The 27,628-nt window shown below is 43.2% G+C and overlaps 1 protein-coding gene across 4 annotated transcripts in view; it reads right to left on the reverse strand.

The window, feature by feature from the left end:
• LOC128686746 (cytochrome P450 2L1) overlaps nt 1–27,628 on the reverse strand; it is a 90,034-nt gene that overhangs the window by 15,204 nt on the left and 47,202 nt on the right. For 3 of the 4 annotated variants that reach the window (XM_070082302.1, XM_053773784.2, XM_053773782.2), the window contains exons 7-9: nt 21,512–21,656; nt 19,036–19,216; nt 7,639–7,756 (exon numbers count right to left, since the gene is read on the reverse strand). In XM_070082302.1, coding sequence (XP_069938403.1) covers nt 7,639–7,756; nt 19,036–19,216; nt 21,512–21,656 — 444 coding nt within the window. The remainder of the gene's footprint in view (nt 1–7,638; nt 7,757–19,035; nt 19,217–21,511; nt 21,657–27,628) is intronic. The other variant, XM_070082303.1, reaches the window with a different exon arrangement.

Genomic DNA, 27,628 nt, shown 5'->3' on the forward strand with positions numbered 1-27,628 from the left:
TCAGCCTGATAAAGATGCTGAACCCCAGCAAGATGTTGATGTCCCGCCGCACCTTGGGCAGGAAGATTTTGGTCAGTCATAAACAGCTGGAGGAGTATCTTATATGGTATTTATGAGTTATAAGCGCTTATTAAACTACTACTATAGATTTTTTTATATTTTCTTAATTTTCGTGGGTACTGCAAGTTATGACAGTTTAGAAGTACAGTACCTTTCCCAGTATTGTAAAGTAAAGAAGTAAAACTACCTGTGTACTGTACTTGAGTAACTTTTCTCGGTGTTTACTTTTCAAAAATTACTGATGATGTAACGAGTAATGTATCATTATCAGATTGTAGTGAAGTAAAAGTAATAATGGACTTCAGTACTTAAGTAAAGGTAGTGAGCAATTTCAGTACTTTTTAAAATGTAAATACCGAAAAAAGTTGCTCAAGTACAGTACTCGAGTAGTCTTACTTCATTACTTTACAACACTGGTACTTATACTTGAGTATAAGTCTTAAAAGTAAAAGTAAAAGACCAAAAAACTAAACCAAATATGAATTCATGTGAAAAAGTTAGCAGTTAGCGTTAGCTTCCACTAATTTTTTTGGCTGTTTAGCGGTTTAGCGTTAGCGGAGCTAATTTTTTAGAGGATTAGAGGTTAGCGAAGCTAATTTTTCGGTTAGCTATGCCCACCACTGTGCAAAAGGTACATGTCTATATGGCAGAGCTTGCTGGAATAAACACAACAGAAAATGTGCGAATATGTTGAGAAAGAGAAAGTATTGCTCTGACAAAGAGTACAGGTACTTCCACCCAGTGATGTGCAAAGCTTCAACACAGTTCAGAGAATGTTATGGCCTGAGCAACCCGGACCATCATGTAAAAGGAATGCAGCACAACAGAGAAAGCAGAGAAAGGGAAAATAAACAGCAATCTTTTTTAGACAAAGTGAAATGATCAGACCAAAGAAAGAGGAAAAAAGGGGAAATGCTACAGATACGACAGATGTGCAGCACAATGGGACATACCAAACTAGGCATCAGCTCATCAGAGCAGGATACACAATCAAATGCAGTCAGTACTGGAGAAACCAAGAGTATGTACACCAGGGGCCATACCAGGTAGTGCATCACCAGTGATACTAACAAAACACACAGCAAAACAAAACGAAACATCCCAAATGGTAATTCCTGCTTCATATTTGCAAATATTCAGGGTTTGAAATCAAATAAAAATGGCAAAATTAGTCATGTCAGTTGGCTCCTATCAGTGCTCGTGTGTGTGCACGCTCGTGTGGGTGTATGACCCACTTAATATTTGTATCTATAACTCATTACAATTGTGACCTGGTGTGGACATGTCAGTGGCTCATTACTTTGTAATTTGTTCATAATTGTAACCATGTATAGGAGTGAGGATGATTCATTACCTTTGTAACTAGTTCATGTATCATAATTTTGGAGTCAAGTCCCTGGACCATTATGTACCTCTGTAATCTTTTGACTACCACCCACAGGATGGGTATGGGGTGCATAATGAAGATATTAAACAACAATCAGAAGTGAATGCCATATTTGGAGCATTTACAGAAACACATACAAAGGATGTTTTGGATGGAGATATAAAGATGGACAACTATAACATGTATAGATGTGATAGAATTAATAGATCACAGGGAGGAGTAGGACTATGTAAAAGATACTTTCATTTGCACAGAAGTGCTGAATTCTATGTATGATATGTAGTAGAAATCCTAGGCATTGAAGTTGAAAATAGGTATTTGGTAATTATCCTAGTACATATATAAACGTCCATCAGCAGCTGCTGAGGAATTGACAGATCAGTTAAGGAAGATAGATAGCTATCTAGATAGGCTAGAAAATCCCACACCAAATATTTTACCCCCTGGAAATTTTAATCTCCCTCATGTAAACTGTTGAGCACCCTGGCTCAACAGGCACATCCCAGGGAACTAATGAGGCTTTGTGAAAAGTATGCATTGAACCAACAGATAACTGATCCCACTAGAAATAAAAATACCCTTGATTTGATATTCACAAATAATGAGGAACTAATCAGAGACATAACAGTTACAAAAGCAATACAGCCTCTCCTCACATAGCGACGTACTCGTTTACCAATGCCTCGGACTTACAACGGGCTCTCTGACCAGTATGCTTACCTAAATGTATATTAGAGCTGATTTCCTCTATTCTGTTTATTACAATTTACAGTACACTACTGTATAAACATTTAAAAATACAGTAATACCCCGGTTTTTGTCCTTAATTCGTTCCAGAAGGTTGGCCGAAATCCAAAATGAACAAAAACCGAAGTAATATTTCCCTTATGAAATAATGTAACTCCAATTAATCTGTTTTACATACAAAAACAATGAGAAATAAATAGTATAAATGACTAATTTTAATGATAAATGAACATTACATACCTTTATTGAAGACTCTTGTTGGTGTATGGAAGAAGCCGAGAAGGGAAGAGGGAGTTGGTTATTGTTTGGAAGGGAATCCCCTTCCATAAGGACCTCAGGTATCAAAGCCCTATCCAGGGTTACTTCCCTTCTTTGTCTTTTACTGGCACAAGGGCCAGCTTGAGAGTCACTGCACCCCTGTCACACAAAAAAATCTGTCCAGAGAGGCCTGTTTCTGGTGTCTCTTAAGATTTGCCTAAAATGAGACGAGACATTGTCATTGAACATGTTGCAGATACAGTTTGCAGCAGTTTTGTTAGGGTGATAATTCTCCGCAAAACTTTGAAACTCACTCCACTTTGCACACATGTCCTTAATCACTGAAGAAGGTACATCCTCCTCTCTCTCTTCCTCCTCCTCTGAAGCAATTTCCTTAGCTGCAATCTGTTGTTGTTCCAGTTGAAGATCTTGCAGCTCTTCCATGGTTAGCTCTTCTCTGTGGTCCTCCACCAACTCTTCCACATCTCATACATTCTGGCGAGCTCAGCCACACGTACGCCACTTTCACATTTTGCTACAAGTTCTTTCTTGAATTCTATTGTGTTTCTCACCTTCTTTATCAAAGAGCTGGCACTCTGAACTTTCTTTGGCCCCATGGTGGCTTATTTCACAGTTGCAATCAATAAACAAGCACAAAAAACAATGGATGAACACGTGGAATATTGCTAATTCAATGAGAGACACAGGAAAACTGAGTCTGGTATGTGTGAGAAGTGGTGTCCCATGCAGCTGGATGCATCTGATACGGACGATTTCTGAGCGGATGTACGAAACCCGGGGGAAATTTTCACCCAAAAAATTGCACGAAATCCAAATTGTACAATTTCCACACTAGACGAAAACCAGGGGTCCACTGTATACCAGAAATGTTATAAATGGTGCAAAGTTGACATTAAAACAATATCAAAGATGGCTGACACCAACCCACTGCCATCAGAGTATGCCTCTCTCTTAGCGATGAATTTGTTTACCGACATGGTCTTAGGAATGGAACCCCGTCATTAAGTGAGGAGAAGCTGTATAATACTCTGATCACAACATCATAGAAGTTCAAATGAGTATTAACTCAGGGTTAGGGAACTGCATCACTAACGTTCAGCAAGTTTAATTTTAACAACCCCAGAATTGACTGGGAAGAAATAAACCAAGAGCTATCAGACAAGAGCTATTAGACATGAGCACCCTAAATCCCAACAAGTGCCTAGAGAGGCTGAATATAGATGCATACAAGGTATGTATGAAACATGTACCATTGAGGAAACCCAGATGATCAGATATATAGAGAGGGAGAACATAGGAGATGGTAGAGAAGAAGAAACCAGGTTACAGAATTGCTTAGTAAGTAAGTAAGTAAGTAAGTAAGTAAGTAAGTAACTAGGTGACCCGGTGGTCTGGTGGCTAAAGCTCCCGCTTCACACACGGAGGGCCCGGGTTCGATTCCCGGCGGGTGGAAACATTTGACACGTTTCCTTACACCTGTTGTCCTGTTCACCTAGCAGCAAATAGGTACCTGGGTGTTAGTCGACTGGTGTGGGTCGCATCCTGGGGGACAAGATTAAGGACCCCAATGGAAATAAGTTAGACAGTCCTCGATGACGCACTGACTTTCTTGGGTTATCCTGGGTGGTTAAAAATCCGAACGAAATCTTATCTTATCTTATCTTAAGTTTATTCAGGTATACACAAATACAGTTACATAGAATTATCATACATAGCAGCATATGTGTAGAGAACCTAGGATAACCCAAAAAAGTCAGACAGAGTGACTTATTTCCATTGGGGTCCTTTTACCTTATTATAATATTAAGGTTATAATATTATACTAAAAAGACAACACAATTATTATAATCAAAAAAAGTGTTAAACCATTAAAAACACAAACATGCTGCAACAGAGGAAAGATAGTCTTTGCCAAGAGATCACTGAATTAGAGCAAAAACTTAGGATGTCATACTTAACAGAACAAGCACAAAGGGAACAAAGGGCCATAGAGTATATTGCAAGAAACCCAAAATATTTCTCTTCCTATGCAAAATCCAAGCTAAGAACTACCTGTAGAATTGGACCATTACTGAGAGGAGATTCATATACTGATGACGAACAGGAAATGTGTGAAATCCTAAAAGAACAGTATGATTTGGTGTTCAGCAACCCACTAAATGATAGCAAGGTAGAAAATGCAGAAACATTTTTCACTCCAGCAGGCCACACAAATCAACTAACATGCCCGGTGGCCTGGTGACTAAAGCTCCTGCTTCACCCATTGAGGGCCCGGGTTCGATTCCCAGCGGGTGGAAACATTTTGACGTGTTTCTTTACACCTGTTGTTGTCCTGTTCACCTAGCAGGAAATAGGTACCTGGGTGTTAGTCGACTGGTGTGGGTCACATCCTGGGGGACAAGACTGAGGACCCCAATGGAAATAAGTTAGACAGTCCTCGATGATGCACTGACTTTCTTGGGTTAATCTGGGTGACTAACTCTCTGGGGTTAAAAATCCGAATGAAATCTTATCTTATCTTACCTGGAAAGTGCTCAAGGGCCTGGTTCCAAATCTGTGCAATGCCATAACAACATACTGGAGTAAGAGATATGGGAGGAAGTGCAAAATAAACCCAGTGAGGAGCAGGGGTGCAGTGGTGACAATAAGGGAACACTGTATCAACATTCGGGGTACCACATTATTCAACATCTTACCAGAAGATATCAGAGACACGGCTGGAACAAGTGTAGAAGCCTTCAAGAGAAAACTGTACAAGTATCTTCACCAGGTGTCAGATCAACCAAGCTATGATGGATATGTGGGGCAGTGGGCCTCCAGCAGCAACAGCCTGGTCGACCAGGCAAGCACCAAATGAGCCTGGCCCTTGGCTGGGCTCTGAGAGTAGTGAACTCTCAAAACTCTTCAAAGGTAAGGTATATCCTTCCAGGCTTAATCTTCTGACCTCCCCAACAGATGTGAATGTGACCACCCAGCCATGGAGGGTGACTCCAAATAATAAATGCAACAAATATGTTAGCTCATTGCAGTCACTGTGGGCATAATTTTTTTTAAGTTAAGCACTTAATTTTGAAATTTATTAATATGCTTTTTTTCTAAAGAATTAGGAAATTGGTGGCCCGGTGGCCTGGTGGCTAAAGCTCCCGCTTCACACACGGAAGGCCCGGGTTCGATTCCCGGCGGGTGGAAACATTTCGACACGTTTCCTTACACCTGTTGCCCTGTTCACCTAGCAGCAAATAGGTACCTGGGTGTTAGTCGACTGGTGTGGGTCGCATCCTGGGGGACAAGATTAAGGACCCCAATGGAAATAAGTTAGACAGTCCTCGATGACGCACTGACTTTCTTGGGTTATCCTGGGTGGCTAACCCTCCAGGGTTAAAAATCCGAACGAAATCTTATCTTATCTTAATGTGCTAATCTTTATTTTATATTCAACTATAAATGACTAGTGCATTGTGTATTTTTTATTTTGATCACTTTTATGTAGTATTGTGTAAGGGAGAATACCGGCGAATAAAAAAAAAAAAAATAGGTCTGTCCCATCGACACCATGCCTAACCCTTCTAGGGTAGGGTAGGTGCCTGAGCCCGAGCCTTTAGCTCATAAGACTGTCATTCCCATTAGGCCCCTTGGGGCGGGGATGGCAGACCAGAGAGGCCTAGCTTGTGGCTAGGCCTGGTGACAGTTGGTCCCAAAGATGAGGAGGTACTTGTGCCTCCTCCCATGGGAGACTTAGGTCTCAGACACTTCCTAAAGAGGGAGCCAAGGCCGGGCCACCACTTGGAAAAGGCCCGGGCCGGGAGAATACCGGCTAATCTTTAATAGTAAATAATAATAGGTCTGTCCAATGAGAACTTGCAGTAAGCATCTGCACCGTTGCTTATAGCAGTTGGCTTGTAGCCAGCAAATCACCTATGTATGGCCAGCTATGTATGGGCACATTTTGTTTAGTGATCTCAGTAGGACTAAGAGAGAGTATCTCTACATAGAAACAAGTGGTACTGAATGATGTGTACAGGAAGGCCCCGCTTATACAGCAGGTTAGGTTCCAGGCTGCTGCTGTACCTGGAGTTTACCTGGAGAGAGTTCCGGGGGTCAACGCCCCTGCGGCCCGGTCTGTGACCAGGCCTCCTGGTGGATCAGAGCCTGATCAACCAGGCTGTTACTGCTGGCTGCACGCAAACCAACGTATGAGCCACAGCCCGGCTGGTCAGGAACTGACTTTAGGTGCTTGTCCAGTGCCAGCTTGAAGACTGCCAGGGGTCTGTTGGTATGTATGCTGGGAGGCAGTTGAACAGTCTCGGGCCCCTGACACTTATTGTATGGTCTCTTAACGTGCTAGTGACACCCCTGCTTTTCATTGGGGGGATGTTGCATCGTCTGCCAAGTCTTTTGCTTTCGTAGTGAGTGATTTTCGTGTGCAAGTTCGGTACTAGTCCCTCTAGGATTTTCCAGGTGTATATAATCATGTATCTCTCCCGCCTGTGTTCCAGGGAATACAGGTTCAGGAACTTCAGGTGCTCCCAGTAATTGAGGTGTTTTATCTCCGTTATGCGTGCCGTGAAGGTTCTCTGTACATTTTCTAGGTCAGCAATTTCACCTGCCTTGAAAGGTGCTGTTAGTGTGCAGCAATATTCCAGCCTGGATTGAAACAGAGTGAAACAGGTTTTTTTTTCACTTTCAAATGCATATAAAAGCCTGATAACATGTTTACACTATCATACATTAATGAACAATAGAGCTAGGCCTAAAAAGTGCATGTACAGTACATACATTACTTACCTTAAAATATTTTCGTCCTTAGCTTGTAGTGAGTGGTGAATATATTTATTGTAAGAAGTCTGAATAAATGAAGAATGGATATATGTACAGTAATTGAAAACTGCTGTATTAGTGCAGAGCTGTGAAGTGCAGCTCGCCTGTATGTACTTCTGATAGAGTGATGTCAGCAAGGCTGACATTGTACCACTAGCTTCTGTGCAAAGGCACTCTTAGCACAGAAGCTAGTGGTACTGTCATTATTACAGAATAGTGATGTCATTATGGCTGAATGAGTGTACATTTGCACTGAAGTCATAAAATGTGTGCATTGAGAGTAGTATTGTGAGAGAATATACCTTTATACAGTAGCCAGTGGAACTGTGAGTGTGTATTTTATATACCTTTGGAATTTTGAATCCAGCAATTTGAGTGTCATTAGCTGCAAAGTGTGAAAGTCCAAGTGCCGTCACAGACACGGATCTGTTGACCTCACTGATCACTGCCTCCAGGTATGCCAATCTAAGGGATACACAGACATTAACAGCAGTTTTACTGATAATTATCACAGCATTTCCTAAATTTATGTGGTGAAGAAGCACCTGGAAAAAATGGAAAATTTAATTTTGTCTATGAAGGAAGCTGAACTCTTTTAGTGATACCTGTCCTTTCATATTACAACACTCATGAAGAGTCTTGAGGGCAATCACTTTTTCCTGGTCTTTAATAAACATGCTTCTTTAGGGATAGGATAAGAACAAAAGGCTCAGTATTGCTTGACTGAATCATCGTTTTTAGCTTATTGTGGCGAAGCTGAAGCAGCCATTAGAGGCTTGGCCTCCTCCCCTTTCAAGGGAGTTATTTTGATTCTTGTGGAAATTTATTTGGTCCCTAAAGTTCCACAGGACAGATACGGCGTACGAAGGGGTCCCAGCCTAGCTGTAATGGAACGGCTGAGCTGGGTGGCCCTTAAACCCACCCAAACAAAGCGTTCTCCCCGAGTTGGCGTGGTTGGTAAGCTTATTTAATTTATAGATTTACCCTTCAGGGAAGGAGTAGGTAGTTTTACTGGTAGTACACTAATATTAGGATCATTGAGGCAACTGTAGATAATAATAATGTAGACCTAAGACCTTAACATAGATAGTAATAGGCCGATAATGTAGGCAAACACTAGGTTAAGTTAGCTAGGGAGAACTGGCAGCCCTAGCTTGAATGACGAGGCGCGGGTCTTAAAGACACAATAGCATCCTTCTTAAGACAGACACCAACTGGACAAGACGTGCCGTGATCAGCAGACGTCGCCCCCCACGTGTCTTCACATTTGAGACCTAGGGAAATCTGGTAGAGGCACCTCGATGTACCGTAGATGACCTCCGTCAGGCCCATACAGTAAGACAAGACCTCCACTTTATCTCGTAGATTTCTGGCCAGTGTCTGGGGAGAATTGTGAGTGAGTTTGATCTGTGGGCCTGTGTTGCAGCTGGCAGTGCATGCCCAGTAAGTACCAGTGTCTCTTGGCAGTCTGGAAGCTAGTGTCCGTGTCTGCATAGCTATACTAGGGGATACATACCCTCTTGGATATAGGAATTTCTGAGGTGCAGGCAGGTCACTAATAACGATTGAATATTGCAGGAATTAAGGCTCCCGGTTGCACGTGGTTTCTGAGGGGAAGTCCAAAGGGGCTAAGGCTAAGCTTAGGGAAGTTGAAGATCAGGATATATGCTGCAACACCAAGTAAGTTAGTCCTTTATACATGCATGAAGGCGAGTTTCTTGCAACATCAATCATTTGTGAAAATCTGTCCTATAAGCCACTTGTGAGGCTGAGGTACCCACCTCAGAGCTCGGTGGCAACAGAGTTTGCCAGGGTAGGCGACTCACTTGGAGGCAGTCCACACAAATTTTCACAATTCTGGTGAAGGGCTCTTGATTCAAGGAATTGACACTATCGTTTTAATTTAAATTTGATTATCTCTCATTTCTCAGGTGACATGACTCCTATGGACTTAGTACAGTGAATTATTATTATAATAAAAAAGAAGCGCTAAGCCACAAGGGCTATACAGCGCTGCAGGGTAGGGAAGGAAGCGAGGGTATTGGGCGGCAGAAGGGGGGAGGGATGATCAGTAGGTTACAGAAAACAGTGGGGCAGGGGATAGTGTGGGGGTAGAGGGTAGCAAGAGATTGAGGTAGAAAGGGCTGAAGGCATCAGAGTTTGTGAAGTAAGTCAGCTGTTGTCAAAAAGTCAATGAGAGTCCGGATGAAAGGTGGGTCCATCAGCAAGAAGGGAAGGTAAAGAGAGAGCAATAGAGCGAAGACGACGATGGAGGTAAATTCTGCATGCTCATTGATAAAGTGGGCAGTCCAACAGAATGTGGCTGACTGATAATGGAGCCTGACAATTCTCACAGAGAGGAGCAGGGCGCCTCTCCATGAGATATCCACGAGTAAGACGAGTATGGCCAATGTGAAGATGGGAGAGAGTAGTCTCCCAACATCGACACTGGTGACAAGAAGACGGCCAGTAACCTATACTCGGTTTAATAAATTGAAGTTTGTTACCGAGCATAGTGAAGACGTTTCGCCATCCAGTGGCTTTATCAATACAAATTCTAGGACATAACTTGAAGACAGTAGGACTATATACAGAAGATGAGGTAATCAGTCCCTCAACCTAGGAGTAGGTGCGAAGAGCACCATAGTCGTGGATATTCTGGTGCTCTTCGCACCTACTCCTAGGTTGAGGGACTGATTACCTCATCTTCTGTATATAGTCCTACTGTCTTCAAGTTATGTCCTAGAATTTGTATTGATAAAGCCACTGGATGGCGAAACGTCTACAATAAAGATACCCAGATGTTGCGCTTGTGTCTTAATTTCATCTTGTCGGTATTATATACCATTCTTGCACAACCACCGAGCATAGTAGACCAACGTTGTTGCCAACGGGTGTGAAGGTGGGTAGCTATTGCAGCAAAATAGTCCGTAAATGGAATACCTCTATATGAAACTGGTAGGTCATGTACTGCTGACCGCGCAGCAGTGTCTGCCTGTTCATTGCCCTGTACGTCAACATGACCAGGGACCCAACAAAAAACAATATCTTTATGCTTGGTAAAGATGCGGCGTAGCCAAAGTTGGATACGAAGGACTAAGGGGTGAGGTGTATCAAATTTCCGTATAGCCTGTAAAGCACTAAGGGAGTCTGAGACAACCACAAATGATGACACAGGCATAGATGCAATACGGATAAGTGCTGCAAGAATGGCATACAATTCAGCAGTAAAAATACTAGCCGAAGATAGTAAATGCCCTCGTACGACGCTGTCTGGAAACACTGCTGCGAATCCTACGCCGTCAGAAGACTTAGAGCCATCTGTGTACACTGCAATGGCATGAGAATGAGAGTGGAAGTGGTCAAGAAAAGGAGAGCGGGAAGTGACCGTAGGCAGTTGGGCTTTCGAGTAAGGGAGAGAGAAAGAACAGACCCAAACAGCTGGAACTTCCCAGGGGGGTAGGGAAAAGTGAGATGCTACATGAACATAGAATGGTGGTAATTGAAGAGAAGACAAGAGCGAATGTAGGCAAAGAGAGAAGGGATGGAGTAAACAGGGGCGGCGAACAAATAGAGAATGTCTACTAATATCAGTGACCATTCTATAAATGTAAGGATTGCGGAGATCATGAGAGCGTACATAGTAGCACAGGCAATGGGCATCACGGCGATTGGATAAAGATGGAATGTTCGCTTCTGCATAGAGGCTCTCAACAGGGGAAGAGCGAAAAGCACCAAGGTATAAATGTAATCCTTGGTGATGAATGGGGTTAAGGTTAAAGAGAGTAGCAGGAGAAGCCGCTGAATAGATCTGGTCACCATAATCAAGTTTCGATAAAATGAGGGTGGAATGTAGGCGAAGGAGAGTTCGACGATCAGCTCCCCATGAAAGATGAGCAAAGGTTTTAAGAAGGTTCAGCCGGCTGTGACAAGTTGCCTTCAGAGAGGTAATTTGAGGTTTCCAGGATAACCTATGGTCAAAGAGGAGGCCCAGAAACCTGACTGTATCACGTTCAGGGATACGGGAGCCATAGAGGTACAAAGGATGATTGGAGATGACAGAGTGTCTAGTGAAAGTAATTTGGTGAGTTTTGGTGCTGGAAAATTTAAACCCATGTGTGGTGGCCCAATTGGAAACACGGTCGACCGCATGCTGGAGAGAAACTGTAATGAGGAGACAGTCAGTGCCTGCACAGACAATAGCGAAGTCATCAACATAGAGTGATGACCAAATATTTGATGGAAGACTAGAGGCCAAATCATTTATAGCAAGGAGAAAAAGTGTTGTGCTCAAAACACATCCCTGGGGGACACCTTCAGCTTGGATAAAGTCCGGGGAGAGCACATTATTAACCCGAACATGGAAATGCCTGTCAGTTGAAAAGTTCTTAAGGAAGGATGGTAGATTGCCTCGAAGGCCTAAGGAGTGGGCTTGGGCTAAAATATTATACCTCCAAGTTGTGTCATATGCCTTCTCAAGGTCAAAAAATATGGCAATAACTGAGTGGTTATTCGCAAAGGCATTACGAACATACGTATCCAAGCGTAGTAAGGGGTCTATGGTAGAACGTCTCTTACGAAAGCCATGTTGACGAGTGGAGAGACTGTTGTGTGTCTCTATTTACCAGGCGTTCCATCACCTTGCAAACTGCACTGGTAAGAACAATGGGACGATAGTGGGAGGCTTCATGTCCCGTTGTGCCTGGTTTGCAGAAAGGGAGAACAATGGCAGATTTCCACAGCTGTGGAAGAACTCCTTGTGACCAAATAAGATTGAAAAGGCGTAATAGGACTGCAAGGGCTGACTGATGTAAATGTTGTAGCATACTAATATGAATGTCGTCGGGCCCAGCTGCTGATGATCGGCAAGCTGAGAGTGTTGCCTCCAGTTCTTGAAGTGTAAAAGGCACATTATACTGTTCTTCTCTGAGAGAAGAAAAGTCCAAGGGTGCTAACTCTCTGGCAGACTTTAAGGAAAGAAACGAGGGGCATAGGTGGAGCCCCTGAGAAATACAGACCAGATGATTGCCAATTTCATTGGTAACATCTAGTGGGTTTGCTATATCAACACCGGCAACCCGCAGAAGGGGAGCCCGGTCAGGAGAATATTCACCACTCAGTTTTCGTACTTTTTTCCAGACTGCACTCATAAAGGAAGCAGAGGTGATGGTGGAGACAATCTCACCAGCAAGTGCGTTTAGCGTCACAGATGACACGGCGAGTGATCGCACGCTTCTGCTTAAAATCAAGAAGTCTCTCCATGGTTCTATTGTACCGGTACCTGCCCCATGTAGCGCGTTTCAAACGTACTGCACTAGCACAAGCAGGAGTCCACGAAGGCACGCATTTCTGAGAATGCCTGCCCAAAGTTTGGGGTCGCTCCTGTTTGTCTCAACTATTGGATCACTACGACAAGGTCCTAGATGCACTAGAAGACAAAAAGAATACAGATGTAATATATACAGACTTTGCAAAAGCCTTCGACAAGTGTGACCATGGCGTAATAGCGCACAAAATGCGTGCTAAAGGAATAACAGGAAAAGTCGGTCGATGGATCTATAATTTCCTCACTAATAGAACACAGAGAGTAGTAGTCAACAGAGTAAAGTCCGAGGCAGCTACGGTGAAAAGCTCTGTTCCACAAGGCACAGTACTTGCTCCCATCTTGTTCCTCATCCTCATATCTGACATAGACAAGGATGTCAGCCACAGCACCGTGTCTTCCTTTGCAGATGACACCCGAATCTGCATGACAGTGTCTTCCATTGCAGACACTGCAAGGCTCCAGGCAGACATCAACCAAATCTTTCAGTGGGCTGCAGAAAACAATATGAAGTTCAACGGTGAGAAATTTCAATTACTCAGATATGGTAAACACGAGGAAATTAAATCTTCATCAGAGTACAAAACAAATTCTGGCCACAAAATAGAGCGAAACACCAACGTCAAAGACCTGGGAGTGATCATGTCGGAGGATCTCACCTTCAAGGACCATAACATTGTATCAATCGCATATGCTAGAAAAATGACAGGATGGACAATGAGAACCTTCAAAACTAGGGAGGCCAAGCCCATGATGACACTCTTCAGGTCACTTGTTCTATCTAGGCTGTAATATTGCTGCACACTAACAGCACCTTTCAAGGCAGGTGAAATTGCTGACCTAGAAAATGTACAGAGAACCTTCACGGCGTGCATAATGGAGATAAAACACCTCAATTACTAGGAGTGCTTGAGGTTCCTAAACCTGTATTCCCTGGAATGCAGGCGGGAGAGATACATGATTATATACACCTGGAAAATCCTAGAGGGACTAGTACCGAACTTGCACACGAAAATCACTCACTACGAAAGCAAAAGACTTGGCAGATGATGCAACATCCCCCCAATGAAAAGCAGGGGTGTCACTAGCACGTTAAGAGACCATACAATAAGTGTCAGGGGCCCGAGACTGTTCAACTGCCTCCCAGCATACATAAGAGGGATTACCAACAGACCCCTGGCAGTCTTCAAGCTGGCACTGGACAAGCACCTAAAGTCGGTTCCTGACCAGCTGGGCTGTGGCTCGTACGTTGGTTTGCATGCAGCCAGCAGTAACAGCCTGGTTGATCAGGCTCTGATTCACCAGGAGGCCTGGTCACAGACCGGGCCGCGGGGGCGTTGACCCCCGGAACTCTCTCCAGGTAAACTCCAGGTATAGAATGAGAAGCTGCGGTTAAAACAAAGGACGAGAAGAGGTGCAAAAGCTCATTAATGGAGGACGAAGAAGGAACCTCACTAAAAACAGTTAGTTGTGAGTAAAGGTTCCAATTTGCCTGATCAAATTGCCAGCGTGGGATACGAAGAGGTGGTGAATATGAAGGAGAAGTGAGAATGATTGGGAAATGATCACTGTCATGTAAATCCAGGAGAACAGACCAGGTTAAGTCTAATGCGGCAGAGGAAGAGCAGACTGAGAGATCGATGCAAGAGAGAGTGTGAGTCCGAGGATCAAAATGGGTGTGAGTACCTGCATTTAAAACATGGAGGGGGTGGGTGGCAAGAAAAGCCTCTAATTGAATGCCACGGGAATCACAGTGAGATTCCCCCAGAGGAAATGATGGGCATTAAAATCACCAAGTAACAGAATCGGTGGCGGTAATGACGAAACAAGAAAGGCAATATCCGGAATAGATAATGCCCGAGAAGGAGAGAGATATAAAGAACAGCATATACCACCTATGCAAGTGGATATGGGCTGCTGTGTAATGCAGCAAAGTATGAACAAATAGCTGATGGTATGGAATATCAGTGCATAGAAGAAGGGTACTTTCATTAAAGGTCCCATCAGGAAAAGGATCTGAAGAATACAATAAATTATAGCCTGAGATGGGAGACATAACAGCAGAGTGTAAGTTTGGTTCCTGTAAGCAAACACCAACAGGGAAAAACTGGGAGAGTAACATCTGAAGCTCACCCCGATTACCCCTGAGGCCACGTATATTCCACTGTAAATAGGCCATGATTGGCAATGATAAAGATACTTGAAATCTGCAGGTAAGGGTTCCTACAGACTAGAGGGGTTAGAAAAGTCCACATGCGGAGGCAGTGGAAAACGTTCAAGCAGGGAAGGAATGGTGCGCTGTGAAGAAAGGAGTTGCGCAGATGGAGGAGAGGAGAGAGAAGGAACAGAGGGTGGATCAGTGTCCACTGATGGTTTGGTCTCTGCAATATATTCAGAGATTGCTTCAAGTGTTTTGGAATTCAGAGACGTCGTATGGGAGACAATATTGGAGATGGTAGGGGGAGGATGAGTAAAGAGTGGAACTGTAATGGACCGTACCAAGGTAGGGGGGGCGAAAGGGTGGAGGGAACTGGAGAAGAAGCGTGGAAGGGGACAGAAGAGGCAGAAACCTGGGAGGTGGCAGAAGAGGAAGAAACTTGGGAGGGAACAGGGGAGGTAGGTATAGTACAAGGAGGAGGGTGAACCTCTACACTTGTAACAGAGCCAGTGAGAGGGGAAGAACCCGGTACAGAGACAGGGAAGGTAAAATGAGGAGGTGGAGGAAGGGAAGGAGGAGTTAAAGGACCTTTTTTTGACTTCTGAGAAGTAGAGGGACGATTGGGAAGAGGTGTCGTACGAGATCTCGTCGATACTGAGGCTTGTGAGGGAGAACACGAAGAAGCAAGAACAGACTGAGGCGTTGAAGTAGGGACGTCTGAGCCTAGGACAGCAAAAGAATTAGATACAGGAGTGACTATGGGAGAGGTAACCACAGAGGAGGTTGCAGAAGATGGGGCCCCAGAAGTGGGGGGACGTTTTGAAACACGGGAATAAGAAACACGAGGTAGTCTCCCTTGGAGGCAGAGATGAGAAACTGCCATGGCATAAGGGAGACCTTCTGCCTCTTTGAGGTAATGGATTTCCCGCTCATTTAAGTAGACTTGGCAATGGTGAGAGTACGAAGGGTGAGCCTCATGACAATTAAGGCAAGAGGGAGGTCGATTGCAAGATGTATTTGAATGGTCATCGGCACCACAGACTGGGCATTCGGCTATAGATCTGCAATATTTCGCTGGATGGCCAAATCGCCAGCAATTTCTACACTGTTGCGGTGTAGGGATCACCTTTCGAACTTGTAACCAATGTCCTGCTACATAAACTGAGGATGGGAGTTCACGGCTGTCAAAAGTTAAACGAGCCACATTGCTAGGGTATCGTCTCCGCCCATGGGCAGGAAGAATATAAGTGTCTACCTTGAGGATTGGGAGATCTTGGAGTTCCAGCTGTTCAAGAATGTCATTGCCACATGTCTGGAAATTTTGTTGAACTATGGTATGGGGCAGAATGATGGTACCACTACAAGAATTGAGGGAATGATGTTTTTCAATAGTGACAGGAACAGTATCTATATGGGAAAGAAGAGAAAGATCATGAGCTTGGGTAGCATTCTGTACAGTGATGATGCACGTACCGCTCTTAAGAGCATGAAAAGAAATATCTTTACCAACATGGCATAGGAGTGCCTTGCCAATACTGTGGTCGGAAAGATAGGCGGTAGAGGAAGTCAGTCGTAAAGTGAAGAATTTAGTACATTGTGCAGTCTGAAACTGAGCATGGAAAGGGAATGCAGGACGTCTCGATCTTTTCTGAGAAGAACGAGAAGGTGGAGAAGTATCATCAGCAGGTAATTGTCGTTGGTGTTTAGGTGTGGGACTAGAGTTGGTTCGACGTGGAACGGGCCAGCGGTTCGAAAATTGCCGCACAGTAGAGGGAGAGGCCGGAAGCATAGTCAAAGGAGAGCGGAGGTCAGATAAATCAAACGAGTCAGTCGAGACCTCAGTACCTGAAGCGGGTGAGGAAACAGCACCGGCAAGAGGTAAAGAGGCATGAGGAGTGTCCGAAGAGTGGTCCAAAGACGAGGTGGGGTCAGAACAGGGTGCAGTATCAAGAAGGGGCCCGGGGGTAGCAGGTTCATGGATTGGGTTCTCCATGGTTAGGTTACTTCTTTCTTTTTGTTTTTAAGAAAAAAAAGAAAGAAGAGAGAAAATAAAAATATAAAAAGAATAAAAAAAGGGGGGACCGGGGAGGGATAGTTCCTAGGAGGAATGAAAGGGCCAGAAATCTCCCTCCATGCCCAAGAGGACCTCAGCACCGCAAGTAGCATTGATGCAGCATGGAACCTGTGCCATACCCTACCCATCATGCCAGTAAACCAGCAATCCGGGATAGCAACCTCACATCTGCTGAGCTACCTAGGTGGACAAAAGACAGGGCAGCCGGATATCCACCACAAAGCATACCTCCTTCGGCCACCGCCCCCAGAATCCGAAAGGTGGCTTCCAGAGATACATCCGTCACCCGAAAGACACCCAAAGCCACTCTCCGGGATACCAGAGAGGGATCGGGACATCCCCAGGTAATCCAGATTCCACGGTAAACTACACCACCGCCAAGAACCTCAACGGAATGGGATGGACTCCGGTACCCTTTTCCCTACCTAGGAACTAGCGCGCTTGTGGGAAATATCCCAAAGGCCAAAAAGAGGAAGGGCAAAAGGGAGGGGTGTGGAGGAGGAGGACGAAAGGGAAAAGGGGAGGATGGGATAGGGAAGGGGGGAATGGGAGATAATTAGGTTCGGACTGAGGAAGGAGACTGACAGGTCTAATTCCTCAGACCAAGAGCCTCTTCACCACGCCAAGGAGCCCCCCTTGAAGAGGTTAGTGCAGTGAAACCTCAGTACTCGAACAGCTCTGTACTCGTACAATTCCAGAACTTCGCTGTAAACTATTTCACGCTTCTTTGCATTTTTGGTGTTTTTTTTTATATTTGTATAAATAAGTCACCATGGGGCCTAAAAGGGTTAGTGATAATAGCCAATCAAAAAGAAAATTGGTTGGGAAAATCCATTCTGTACTTGAACAGATCAGCACTCGAATAGCCTTGTGGAACCAAATAAGTTTGAGTGCCGAGGTTCCACTGTATCTTTCCCATGAACTTCTTTTTTTCCCTAACACATTGGCCATTTCCCACCAAGACAGGGGTGACCTAAAAAAGAAGAAACACTTTCCTGATCACTCACTCCATCGCTGTCTTGCCAGAGGAATGCTAATACTACAGTTCAAAAACTGCAACATATCTCCAACCCTCCTTTAGAGTGCCAGCATTGTACTTCCCACCTCCCATGACTCAAGTCTGGCTAACCGGTTTCCCTGAATCCCTTTATAAATGTTACTTGCTCATATATGTGCTATAATAACCAAATTCTGTAAACTCAGCATTGTAATCCTTATAGAGAATAAACTTTGAATTGAATACTACTACCATCAATAATAATCAGCACCCATCTTGATATGATGTAGAGGGGTGAAAGTTTTGGTCAAACAATACTTGGAAGTTACTATTTAACTTCGTTACCTAACAGAATACTCCATTCTACTGATTACACAGCAACACAGTAAATGACCATGTAACCTGTCTTTGTAATACTCATTTGTACTAAATTGTTATCTGTTTTACAATAATTTTTGTACCACTGAATATATCATTGCTTAGTTAATCTTAAGTTAATTTTAAGCCTGCCCATAATGCTATGCATTCAGGTGGTTTTGGCATGCTGCATTTAAGTATATTATTTTGTACTTCACTGTATCATGTTCAGATTAATACATACATAAATAAATAAATAAATAAATAAAGTTTTGATACACATTGTCATAAACCTTGAAGACTGAAAAGAAAAATCCCCCATAAGCAGTAGAAAAGTTATGTATATATCGGATTTTGCCATTCCCAATCCCCAAAGTACTGTATGATCCCTACTGGCATAGCACTCTTCCCATGAAATAAATAGAATAAATTCTCTGGGAAGGGTTCCTCTCTCTACCCACAGGGTGCTTGCCTAAGTATCCATCACCTCTTGCCATAAATGGTGGGGATATTTCCCTTCTTGTTGATATTTGATAATGTGGCTGTTGACATGGGATTAATAATGGATATGGATTGTGGAATGTGTGAAATATTCTTTGAATAGTTTTACTTGCTTTGTGTTTATGATTTATGTAATATGAGAGTGAACTGGTCATGAGAGTAGCAAGTTAATGATGATAGTGTAAATCTGGTAATGTTAGAAGTGTAATATGCTGATAACACTGAATAACTAAACAGTTCCACAGCTTTGTTAATAAAAAAATAAAGAGAAGTGCATTACTGTACTGATAGAAGATAAGTGCATTACTGTACTGAGAGAAGATAAGTGCATTACTTTGGCTTGTCCTGTAGTGAGGGTAAGTTCGTCCTGGGCACAACGTCATCAATCTCTTTCTGCAGCCTGGTCTGAATATGTGGGTATTTGATCATGTACATGATAGCCCAGCGCAGTGTCTGATTGGTTGTCTCGCCTCCTGCAGTGAACAGGTCTGCCACTTGCACCCACAGGTCATCCTCTGTCAGGGTTTAATGCCACATCAAGCTTATGGAACCAGTCAAAATCTGCTTTTAAAAGGTACTGCTGCACAAATTATTCTTTCTCCACACACTCACCAAGGCAGGATGGCCCCACCAAAAAAGAAAAATTATCCTAACACATTCCAGAAGTGAACTGACATAATGCAAATGACCCTCCAAATTACACTATCCTTACCCCCTTCTTGAGTGCAGGTGCTGTACTTTCCACATAAGATAAGATTTCGTTCGGATTTTTAACTCCGGAGGGTTAGCCACCCAGGATAACCCAAGAAAGTCAGTTCGTCATCGAGGACTGTTTAACTTATTTCCATTGGGGTCCTCAAATCTTGTCCCCCAGGATGCGACTCACACCAGTCGACTAACACCCAGGTACCTATTTGGTGCTAGGTGAACAAGACAGCAGGTGTATGGAAACATGTCGAAATGTTTCCACCCGCCGGGAATCGAACCCGGGCCCTCCGTGTGTGAAGCGAGAGCTTTAGCCACCAGGCCACTAACCGGTTCTCCTAAGTCTTTTCCAAAATGTAACATGGCTCACACTATAGCATGTCAAGCCATAAAAATAATTTTCCCAACTCTCTCAAGTCTAACATGTTCACACAAGCCTGCTGGATGCTCGAGTTCCTAGCATTAGTCTATCCTAAAAAACACAAAATCAATTTTTTCTTATAGGACTGTGGAGAATTATAAAATTACCCCACCTCCCTCCAATCATTTTGGGGACAACCCTTATTCCTCTCTTCCACCCCAGATTTATACACCAGTGCTCTATGACCCTGGTGGGTTTAGCACTCAGTTTTGATTATAATAATAATCTAAACACCTGAACCCCATCAAACCCTTATTAGCCCTCTGTATTATATCTCTTGTAATCCACACTATCCTTTAATATCTATGCTCTGAATTCTCTACATAATATTCACTAGCACGTTAAGAGACCATACAATAAGTGTCAGGGGCCCGAGACTGTTCAACTGCCTCCCAGCACACATAAGGGGGATTACCAACAGACCCCTGGCAGTCTTCAAGCTGGCACTGGACAAGCACCTAAAGTCAGTTCCTGATCAGCCGGGCTGTGGCTCGTACGTTGGTTTGCGTGCAGCCAGCAGCAACAGCCTGGTTGATCAGGGGCTGATCCACCAGGAGGCCTGGTCACAGACCGGGCCGCGGGGGCGTTGACCCCCGAAACTCTCTCCAGGTAAACTCCAGGTATACATGCTCTCGAACATGGCATCTCCAATGCCTCTAGCTTCCTCTTAACTGTAACATGTGAAACCCATGCCTGACACCCGTGCATAAAGTGTTGGTAGTATTATACTTTGGTACATTTCCACTTTTGCCTCCATTGATAAATTTCACTGTTTTTTTTTTCCAGATTCCTCAACGCATCACCTACCTTCTTCCCCCTCGTCTATTTTGTGGGTCACCCTGGCTTCCATAAACCCATCTACTGATATACCCACACTTCAATTGCTGAATACATTTATTTCCTCAATACCTTCACTTTCCAATCTGATATCCAGTCTTTCTTTACCCGCTCTTTGTTACTCTCATCACCTTGCTCTTTTGTATGCTCACTTTTAACTTCTTTCTTTCACGAACTCTTAAATTCCTCCACCAACCTTTACAACGACTCTTCAGGCGCTACCAATATCTGTATGTACAGAATAATTGGGATTCAAACTCACAATTTGGGATTGCCAAACGTTTGCTTTAGTCCACTGCACCAAAAAAAATTATTGTAAGGTTTCACCAACCAGAATCCTGTGTATACCTGGAGAGGGTTTCGGGGGTCAACGCCCCCGCGGATCGGTCTGAGACCAGGCCTCGTGGTGGATCAGGGTTTGATCAACCAGGCTGTTACTGCTGGCCGTACGCAAACTAACGTACGAACCATTTGGTGATGGTCACAAACTGGGATGCAAAAATGTTTATGAAAGAGACCTGACCATCAATGAATAATTCTAGGCTAGTTCTTGTTCCTTCTGAATCACTTGCCAGTGAGATGAATTTCGTACTGAATGAATCTAGTCGGATTAAGGAATCAGGGATAAAGTATAAAACATGAAAGTGCAGTGGGCACTTGTTGATGTATTGAGGAAACTCACAAGGACACAGAAGCAGTGTAAGCAATGTGGTACTGGCAAAGATCTTAGAGATCGAAATACATATACAGTCTCTTACACTGTATTTGTCTCCATGTGGGTTTTCTTAATTTATAATAAAGTATATACTGTATTTCACAGAAAACTGCCAGGAATGTTGCCACTTACTGCTCATGGTGGACTCGGGATTGTCTTTCTGTGCTGCCATCTCGACCAGGTACATGTCTATGTAGTCCCTGGGGGCACTGGGGTTGAGGGATGCTTCATGATTATTCACCACACCCTGCAGCCAGAGACATGAACCATTACATGTCTGTGATATGAATGTTCTACAAATCGTTAAATGTTCTATGAAGAGCCTAATGTTCTGCTTTCAAATGGTCTACAGACACCCAAATATAATACACACATCAAAGTACAGATGTTCAAATTTCAAGGATGGTTATGTAGATGTTCAGAATGTGCACATGCACTCAAGTTAAGGATGATATGCATTTTCAAGTGTTCCTTGCAAACACTTCTAACGCCAAGCATTAGTGCAGAAATATTCTAAACCCAGGAATGAGATTACTGCCGTTCAAAACCCAGGAATGAAATTACTGGTGCTCGAAAGCTAAGAATGTTAGTTCAGGTGTTCTGAAGCAAGTATAATTGTATAGATATTTCTAAAGTTAAGAATAACAGCAGATTTTCTAAGGAAAAAAGTCACAGACATTCTAAAGGACACATAATATTAAAGTATGTACATATATAAACATTCTAGGTGTAATAATTCAACAACTGTTAATACAATACTGATCACAAACTGGTTTAACGCTTAGTTCTGATTATAATAATAATAATAATAATAATAATAATAATAATAATAATAATAATAATAGTAATGATCACAAAAGAATAACTAAATATTTAATAACAATTATAAATGTAAAGTACAAGGACACAAGTGCAACTAATGTGACATTTTATTGTGGCAACGTTTCACTCTCCAGGAGCTTTGTCAAGCCGTTAAGGCTTGATAAAACTCCTGGAGAGCGAAACGTTGCCACAATAAAATGTCACATTAGCTGCACTTTTGTCCTTGTACTTTACATATTGTCGGTAATTCTACCAACTTTATTACAACAATTATAAATACTGTAAATAGTAGCTAATACAATGTAAAATTTCAAGTATTCTTACAATAATATTATCTCTAATTTCAATAACTGAAAATGATACCTATAGAAATTATAATTATTATCTGTAGCAGGGTGCCTGATTGAAATAGGGAAGAGACCATGCTGACACAAGTCTGGGTCCTGAACGACTCACGAACTGAACACTCACGATGCACGAATACATGGTGGAGCAACTTATTCTCCCACGAGGGAGGTACTTCGATGTCAGTGAGGAGCTCTTGATCTTACCTGGAGTTTACCTGGAGAGAGTTTCGGGGGTCAACGCCCCCGCGGCCCGGTCTGTGACCAGGCCTCCTGGTGGATCAGCGCCTGATCAACCAGGCTGTTACTGCTGGCTGCACGCAAACCAACGTACGAGCCACAGCCCGGCTGATCCGGAACTGACTTTAGGTGCTTGTCCAGTGCCAGCTTGAAGACTGCCAGGGGTCTGTTGGTAATCCCCCTTATGTGTGCTGGGAGGCAGTTGAATAGTCTCGGGCCCCTGACACTTATTGTATGGTCTCTTAACGTGCTAGTGATACCCCTGCTTTTCATTGGGGGGATGGTGCATCGTCTGCCAAGTCTTTTGCTTTCGTAGTGAGTGATTTTCGTGTGCAAGTTCGGTACTAGTCCCTCTAGGATTTTCCAGGTGTATATAATCATGTATCTCTCCCTCCTGCGTTCCAGGGAATACAGGTTTAGAAACCTCAAGCGCTCCCAGTAATTGAGGTGTTTTATCTCCGTTATGCAAGCCGTGAAAGTTCTCTGTACATTTTCTAGGTCGGCAATTTCACCTGCCTTGAAAGGTGCTGTTAGAGTGCAGCAATATTCCAGCCTAGATAGAACAAGTGACCTGAAGAGTGTCATCATAGGCTTGGCCTCCCTAGTTTTGAAGGTTCTCATTATCCATCCTGTCATTTTTCTAGCAGATGCGATTGATACAATGTTATGGTCCTTGAAGGTGAGATCCTCCGACATAATCACTCCCAGGTCTTTGACGTTGGTGTTTCGCTCTATTTTGTGGCCAGAATTTGTTTTGTACTCTGATGAAGATTTAATTTCCTCATGTTTACCATATCTGAGTAATTGAAATTTCTCATCGTTGAACTTCATATTGTTTTCTGCAGCCCACTGAAAGATTTGGTTGATGTCCGCCTGGAGCCTTGCAGTGTCTGCAATGGAAGACACTGTCATGCAGATTCGGGTGTCATCTGCAAAGGAAGACACGGGGCTGTGGCTGACATCCTTGTCTATGTCGGATATGAGGATGAGGAACAAGATGGGAGCTAGTTTACCTGGAGTTTACCTGGATACGCATACAGTCTGGTTAGTACTGTGCCTTGTGGAACAGAGCTTTTCACCGTAGCTGCCTCGGACTTTACTCTGTTGACGACTACTCTCTGTGTTCTGTTAGTGAGGAAATTATAGATCCATCGACCGACTTTTCCTGTTATTCCTTTAGCACGCATTTTGTGCGCTATTACGCCATGGTCACACTTGTCGAAGGCTTTTGCAAAGTCTGTATATATTACATCTGCATTCTTTTTGTCTTCTAGTGCATTTAGGACCTTGTCGTAGTGATCCAGTAGTTGAGACAGACAGGAGCGACCTGTTCTAAACCCATGTTGCCCTGGGTTGTGTAAATGACGGGTTTCTAGATGGGTGTTGATCTTGCTTCTTAGGACCCTTTCAAAGATTTTTATGATATGGGATGTTAGTGCTATTGGTCTGTAGTTCTTTGCTGTTGCTTTACTGCCCCCTTTGTGGAGTGGGGCTATGTCTGTTGTTTTTAGTAACTGAGGGACGACCCCCGTGTCCATGCTCCCTCTCCATAGGATGGAAAAGGCTCGTGATAGGGGCTTCTTGCAGTTCTTGATGAACACAGAGTTCCATGAGTCTGGCCCTGGGGCAGAGTGCATGGGCATGTCATTTATCGCCTGTTCGAAGTCATTTGGCGTCAGGATAACATCGGATAGGCTTGTGTTAATCAAATTTTGTGGCTCTCTCATAAAAAATTCATTTTGATCTTCGACTCTCAGTCTGGTTAGCGGCTTGCTAAAAACTGAGTCATAATGGGACTTGAGTAGCTCACTCATTTCCTTGCTGTCATCTGTGTAGGACCCATCTTGTTTAAGTAGGGGTCCAATACTGGACGTTGTTCTCGATTTTGATTTGGCATAGGAGAAGAAATACTTTGGGTTTCTTTCGATTTCATTTATGGCTTTTAGTTCTTCCCGCGATTCCTGACTCCTAAAGGATTCTTTTAGCTTAAGTTCGATGCTTGCTATTTCTCTGACCAGTGTCTCCCTACGCATTTCAGATATATTGACCTCTTTTAGCCGCTCTGTTATTCTTTTCCGTCGCCTGTAAAGGGAGCGCCTGTCTCTTTCTATTTTACATCTACTCCTCCTTTTTCTTAGAGGAATAAGCCTTGTGCATACATCGAGTACCACCGAGTTAATCTGTTCTAGGCATAAGTTGGGGTCTGTGTTGCTTAGTATATCTTCCCAGCTTATATCGGTTAGGACTTGGTTTACTTGGTCCCACTTTATGTTTTTGTTATTGAAGTTGAATTTGGTGAATGCTCCCTCGTGACTAGTCTCATTTTGTCGGTCTGGGGCTCCACGCATACATGTCTGAACCTCAATTATGTTGTGATCTGAGTATATTGTTTTTGATATGGTGACATTTCTTATCAGATCATCATTGTTAGTGAAGATGAGGTCTAGTGTATTCTCCAGTCTAGTAGGCTCTATTATTTGCTGGTTTAAATTGAATTTTGTGCAGAGATTTAAAAGCTCGTGTGAGTGTGAGTTTTCATCAGAGCTGCCTCCTGGTGTTATTACTGCAACAATATTATTTGCTATATTCCTCCATTTTAGGTGCCTTAAGTTGAAATCCCCCAGGAGCAAGATGTTGGGTGCAGGAGCTGGAAGATTTTCCAGACAGTGGTCAATTTTTAACAGCTGTTCCTGGAATTGCTGGGATGTTGCATCCGGAGGCTTGTAGACTACCACAATGACTAGGTTTTGGTTCTCGACCTTTACTGCTAAAACTTCCACTACATCATTTGAGGCATTAAGCAGTTCTGTGCAAACAAGTGACTCTGCAATGTACAAGCCAACCATCCCCTTTTGCCTGTTCACTCTGTCACATCTGTATAGGTTGTAACCTGGGATCCATATTTCGTTGTCCAAGTGATCCTTTATGTGGGTCTCAGTGAAAGCCGCGAACATTGCCTTTGCCTCTGCAAGCAGTCCACGGATGAAAGGTATTTTGTTGTTTGTTGCTGGCTTTAGACCCTGTATATTTGCAAAGAAGAATGTTAGCGGACTGGTGGTATTGTTGGTACTGGGGGGGGATTTTTTTTCCGGCATTAGTATCTGTATCTGTTGGTTTGGAGTGGAGGCCATCGACTGTGGTTCCACTCCAGGAATGACTGGATTTGGTGGTATTACAACCAATAAATGCCTTTCACTGAAGAGGTTAGTGCCGGTCACTACTGTGACTACACAGTAACTGTGTACTCACAGTAACCAGTAACTGGACTGGAGATCAGGGGACTCACAGACCATGGAATCAAGTCTTAGCATTCTTGTCATTTTTTTTATGACTTAGGTTGCAACTTTTATCTGTTTTGAAATTCATACTACAGTTGTTGTCAAGGTATAGGCCTAGGAATTTGCCCTCATTATGTCTGGTAATTAGAGTGTTGTCGATCTTAATGTTAATTTGTGCATCTCCTGCTCTGCTACCAAACATAATATAGAAGGTTTTGTCAGTGTTAAGCTTAAGTTTATTGGCTGTCATCGAAGTCGATATTTTGATCAGCTCCTCGTTAACAATGGTGTTGAGGGTGGCAAGATTAGTGTGAGAGATGACATAAGTCGTGTCGTCAGCAAAGAGAATGGGTTTCAGGTGTTGGGATACGTTTGGAAGATCATATACATCAATGATCTTCCAAACGTATCCCAACACCTGAAACCCATTCTCTTTGCTGACGACACGACTTATGTCATCTCTCACCCTAATCTTGCCACCCTCAACACCATTGTTAACGAGGAGCTGATCAAAATATCGACTTGGATGACAGCCAATAAACTTACGCTTAACACTGACAAAACCTACTATATTATGTTTGGTAGCAGAGCAGGAGATGCACAAATTAACATTAAGATCGACAACACTCTAATTACCAGACATAATGAGGGCAAATTCCTAGGCCTATACCTTGACAACAACCTGAATTTCAGCACCCATATCCAACACATAACCAAAAAAGTATCCAAAACGGTTGGGATCCTCTCCAAGATACGATACTACGTGCCGCAAACTGCCCTTATCACACTATACCATTCACATATATCCATACCTCACCTATGCTATTTGTGCTTGGGGATCAACTGCAGCAACACACCTAAAGCCAATAATAACCCAACAAAAAGCTGCAGTAAGAATAATCACTAAATCCCATCCCTGGCAACACACCCCCCCACTCTTCATAGATCTAAACTTACTCCCTGTTCAGTACATCCACACTTACTACTGTGCAATCTACATCTACAGGGCCTTAAACTCCAGTATCAACCTTGACCTAAAACGCTTTCTTGATAGTTGTGACAGAACCCACAGGCATAACACCAGACACAAACATCTCTACGACATTCCCCGTGTCCGACTAAACCTTTACAAAAATTCAATGTATGTCAAAGGCCCTAAAATCTGGAACACCCTACCTGAGAACTCTAGAACTGCAGACACATTCATCACCTTCAAAACTACCATTAGAAAACATCTTATCTCCCTGATACACCCCATCAACTAACTACACGAATACCACCTGGTGGTTCACACTTACACTCACTCACCCATTTGACCATAAACAGAAATATTAATCTCAATCTTAAAATAATGAATCCTATGATACTCCAATACTGAAACTATGTACTGTGCCAAAACAAAAGCATTCACATTGCTAAACTCACAAACTAGTATTTAGTCACTTAGCCATAATACCAACTTACCTCATAATTTGTAATATTTTAAAATAAAGAATTAAACTAAGTCTGCCCGAAATGCCTATCCATGCTAGGCGTTCTAGTGGTACACTCTGTAATCATTATTT

This window comes from Cherax quadricarinatus, chromosome 7 (genome assembly GCF_038502225.1).
Source record: "Cherax quadricarinatus isolate ZL_2023a chromosome 7, ASM3850222v1, whole genome shotgun sequence".
NCBI classification, from domain to species: Eukaryota; Metazoa; Arthropoda; class Malacostraca; order Decapoda; family Parastacidae; genus Cherax; species Cherax quadricarinatus.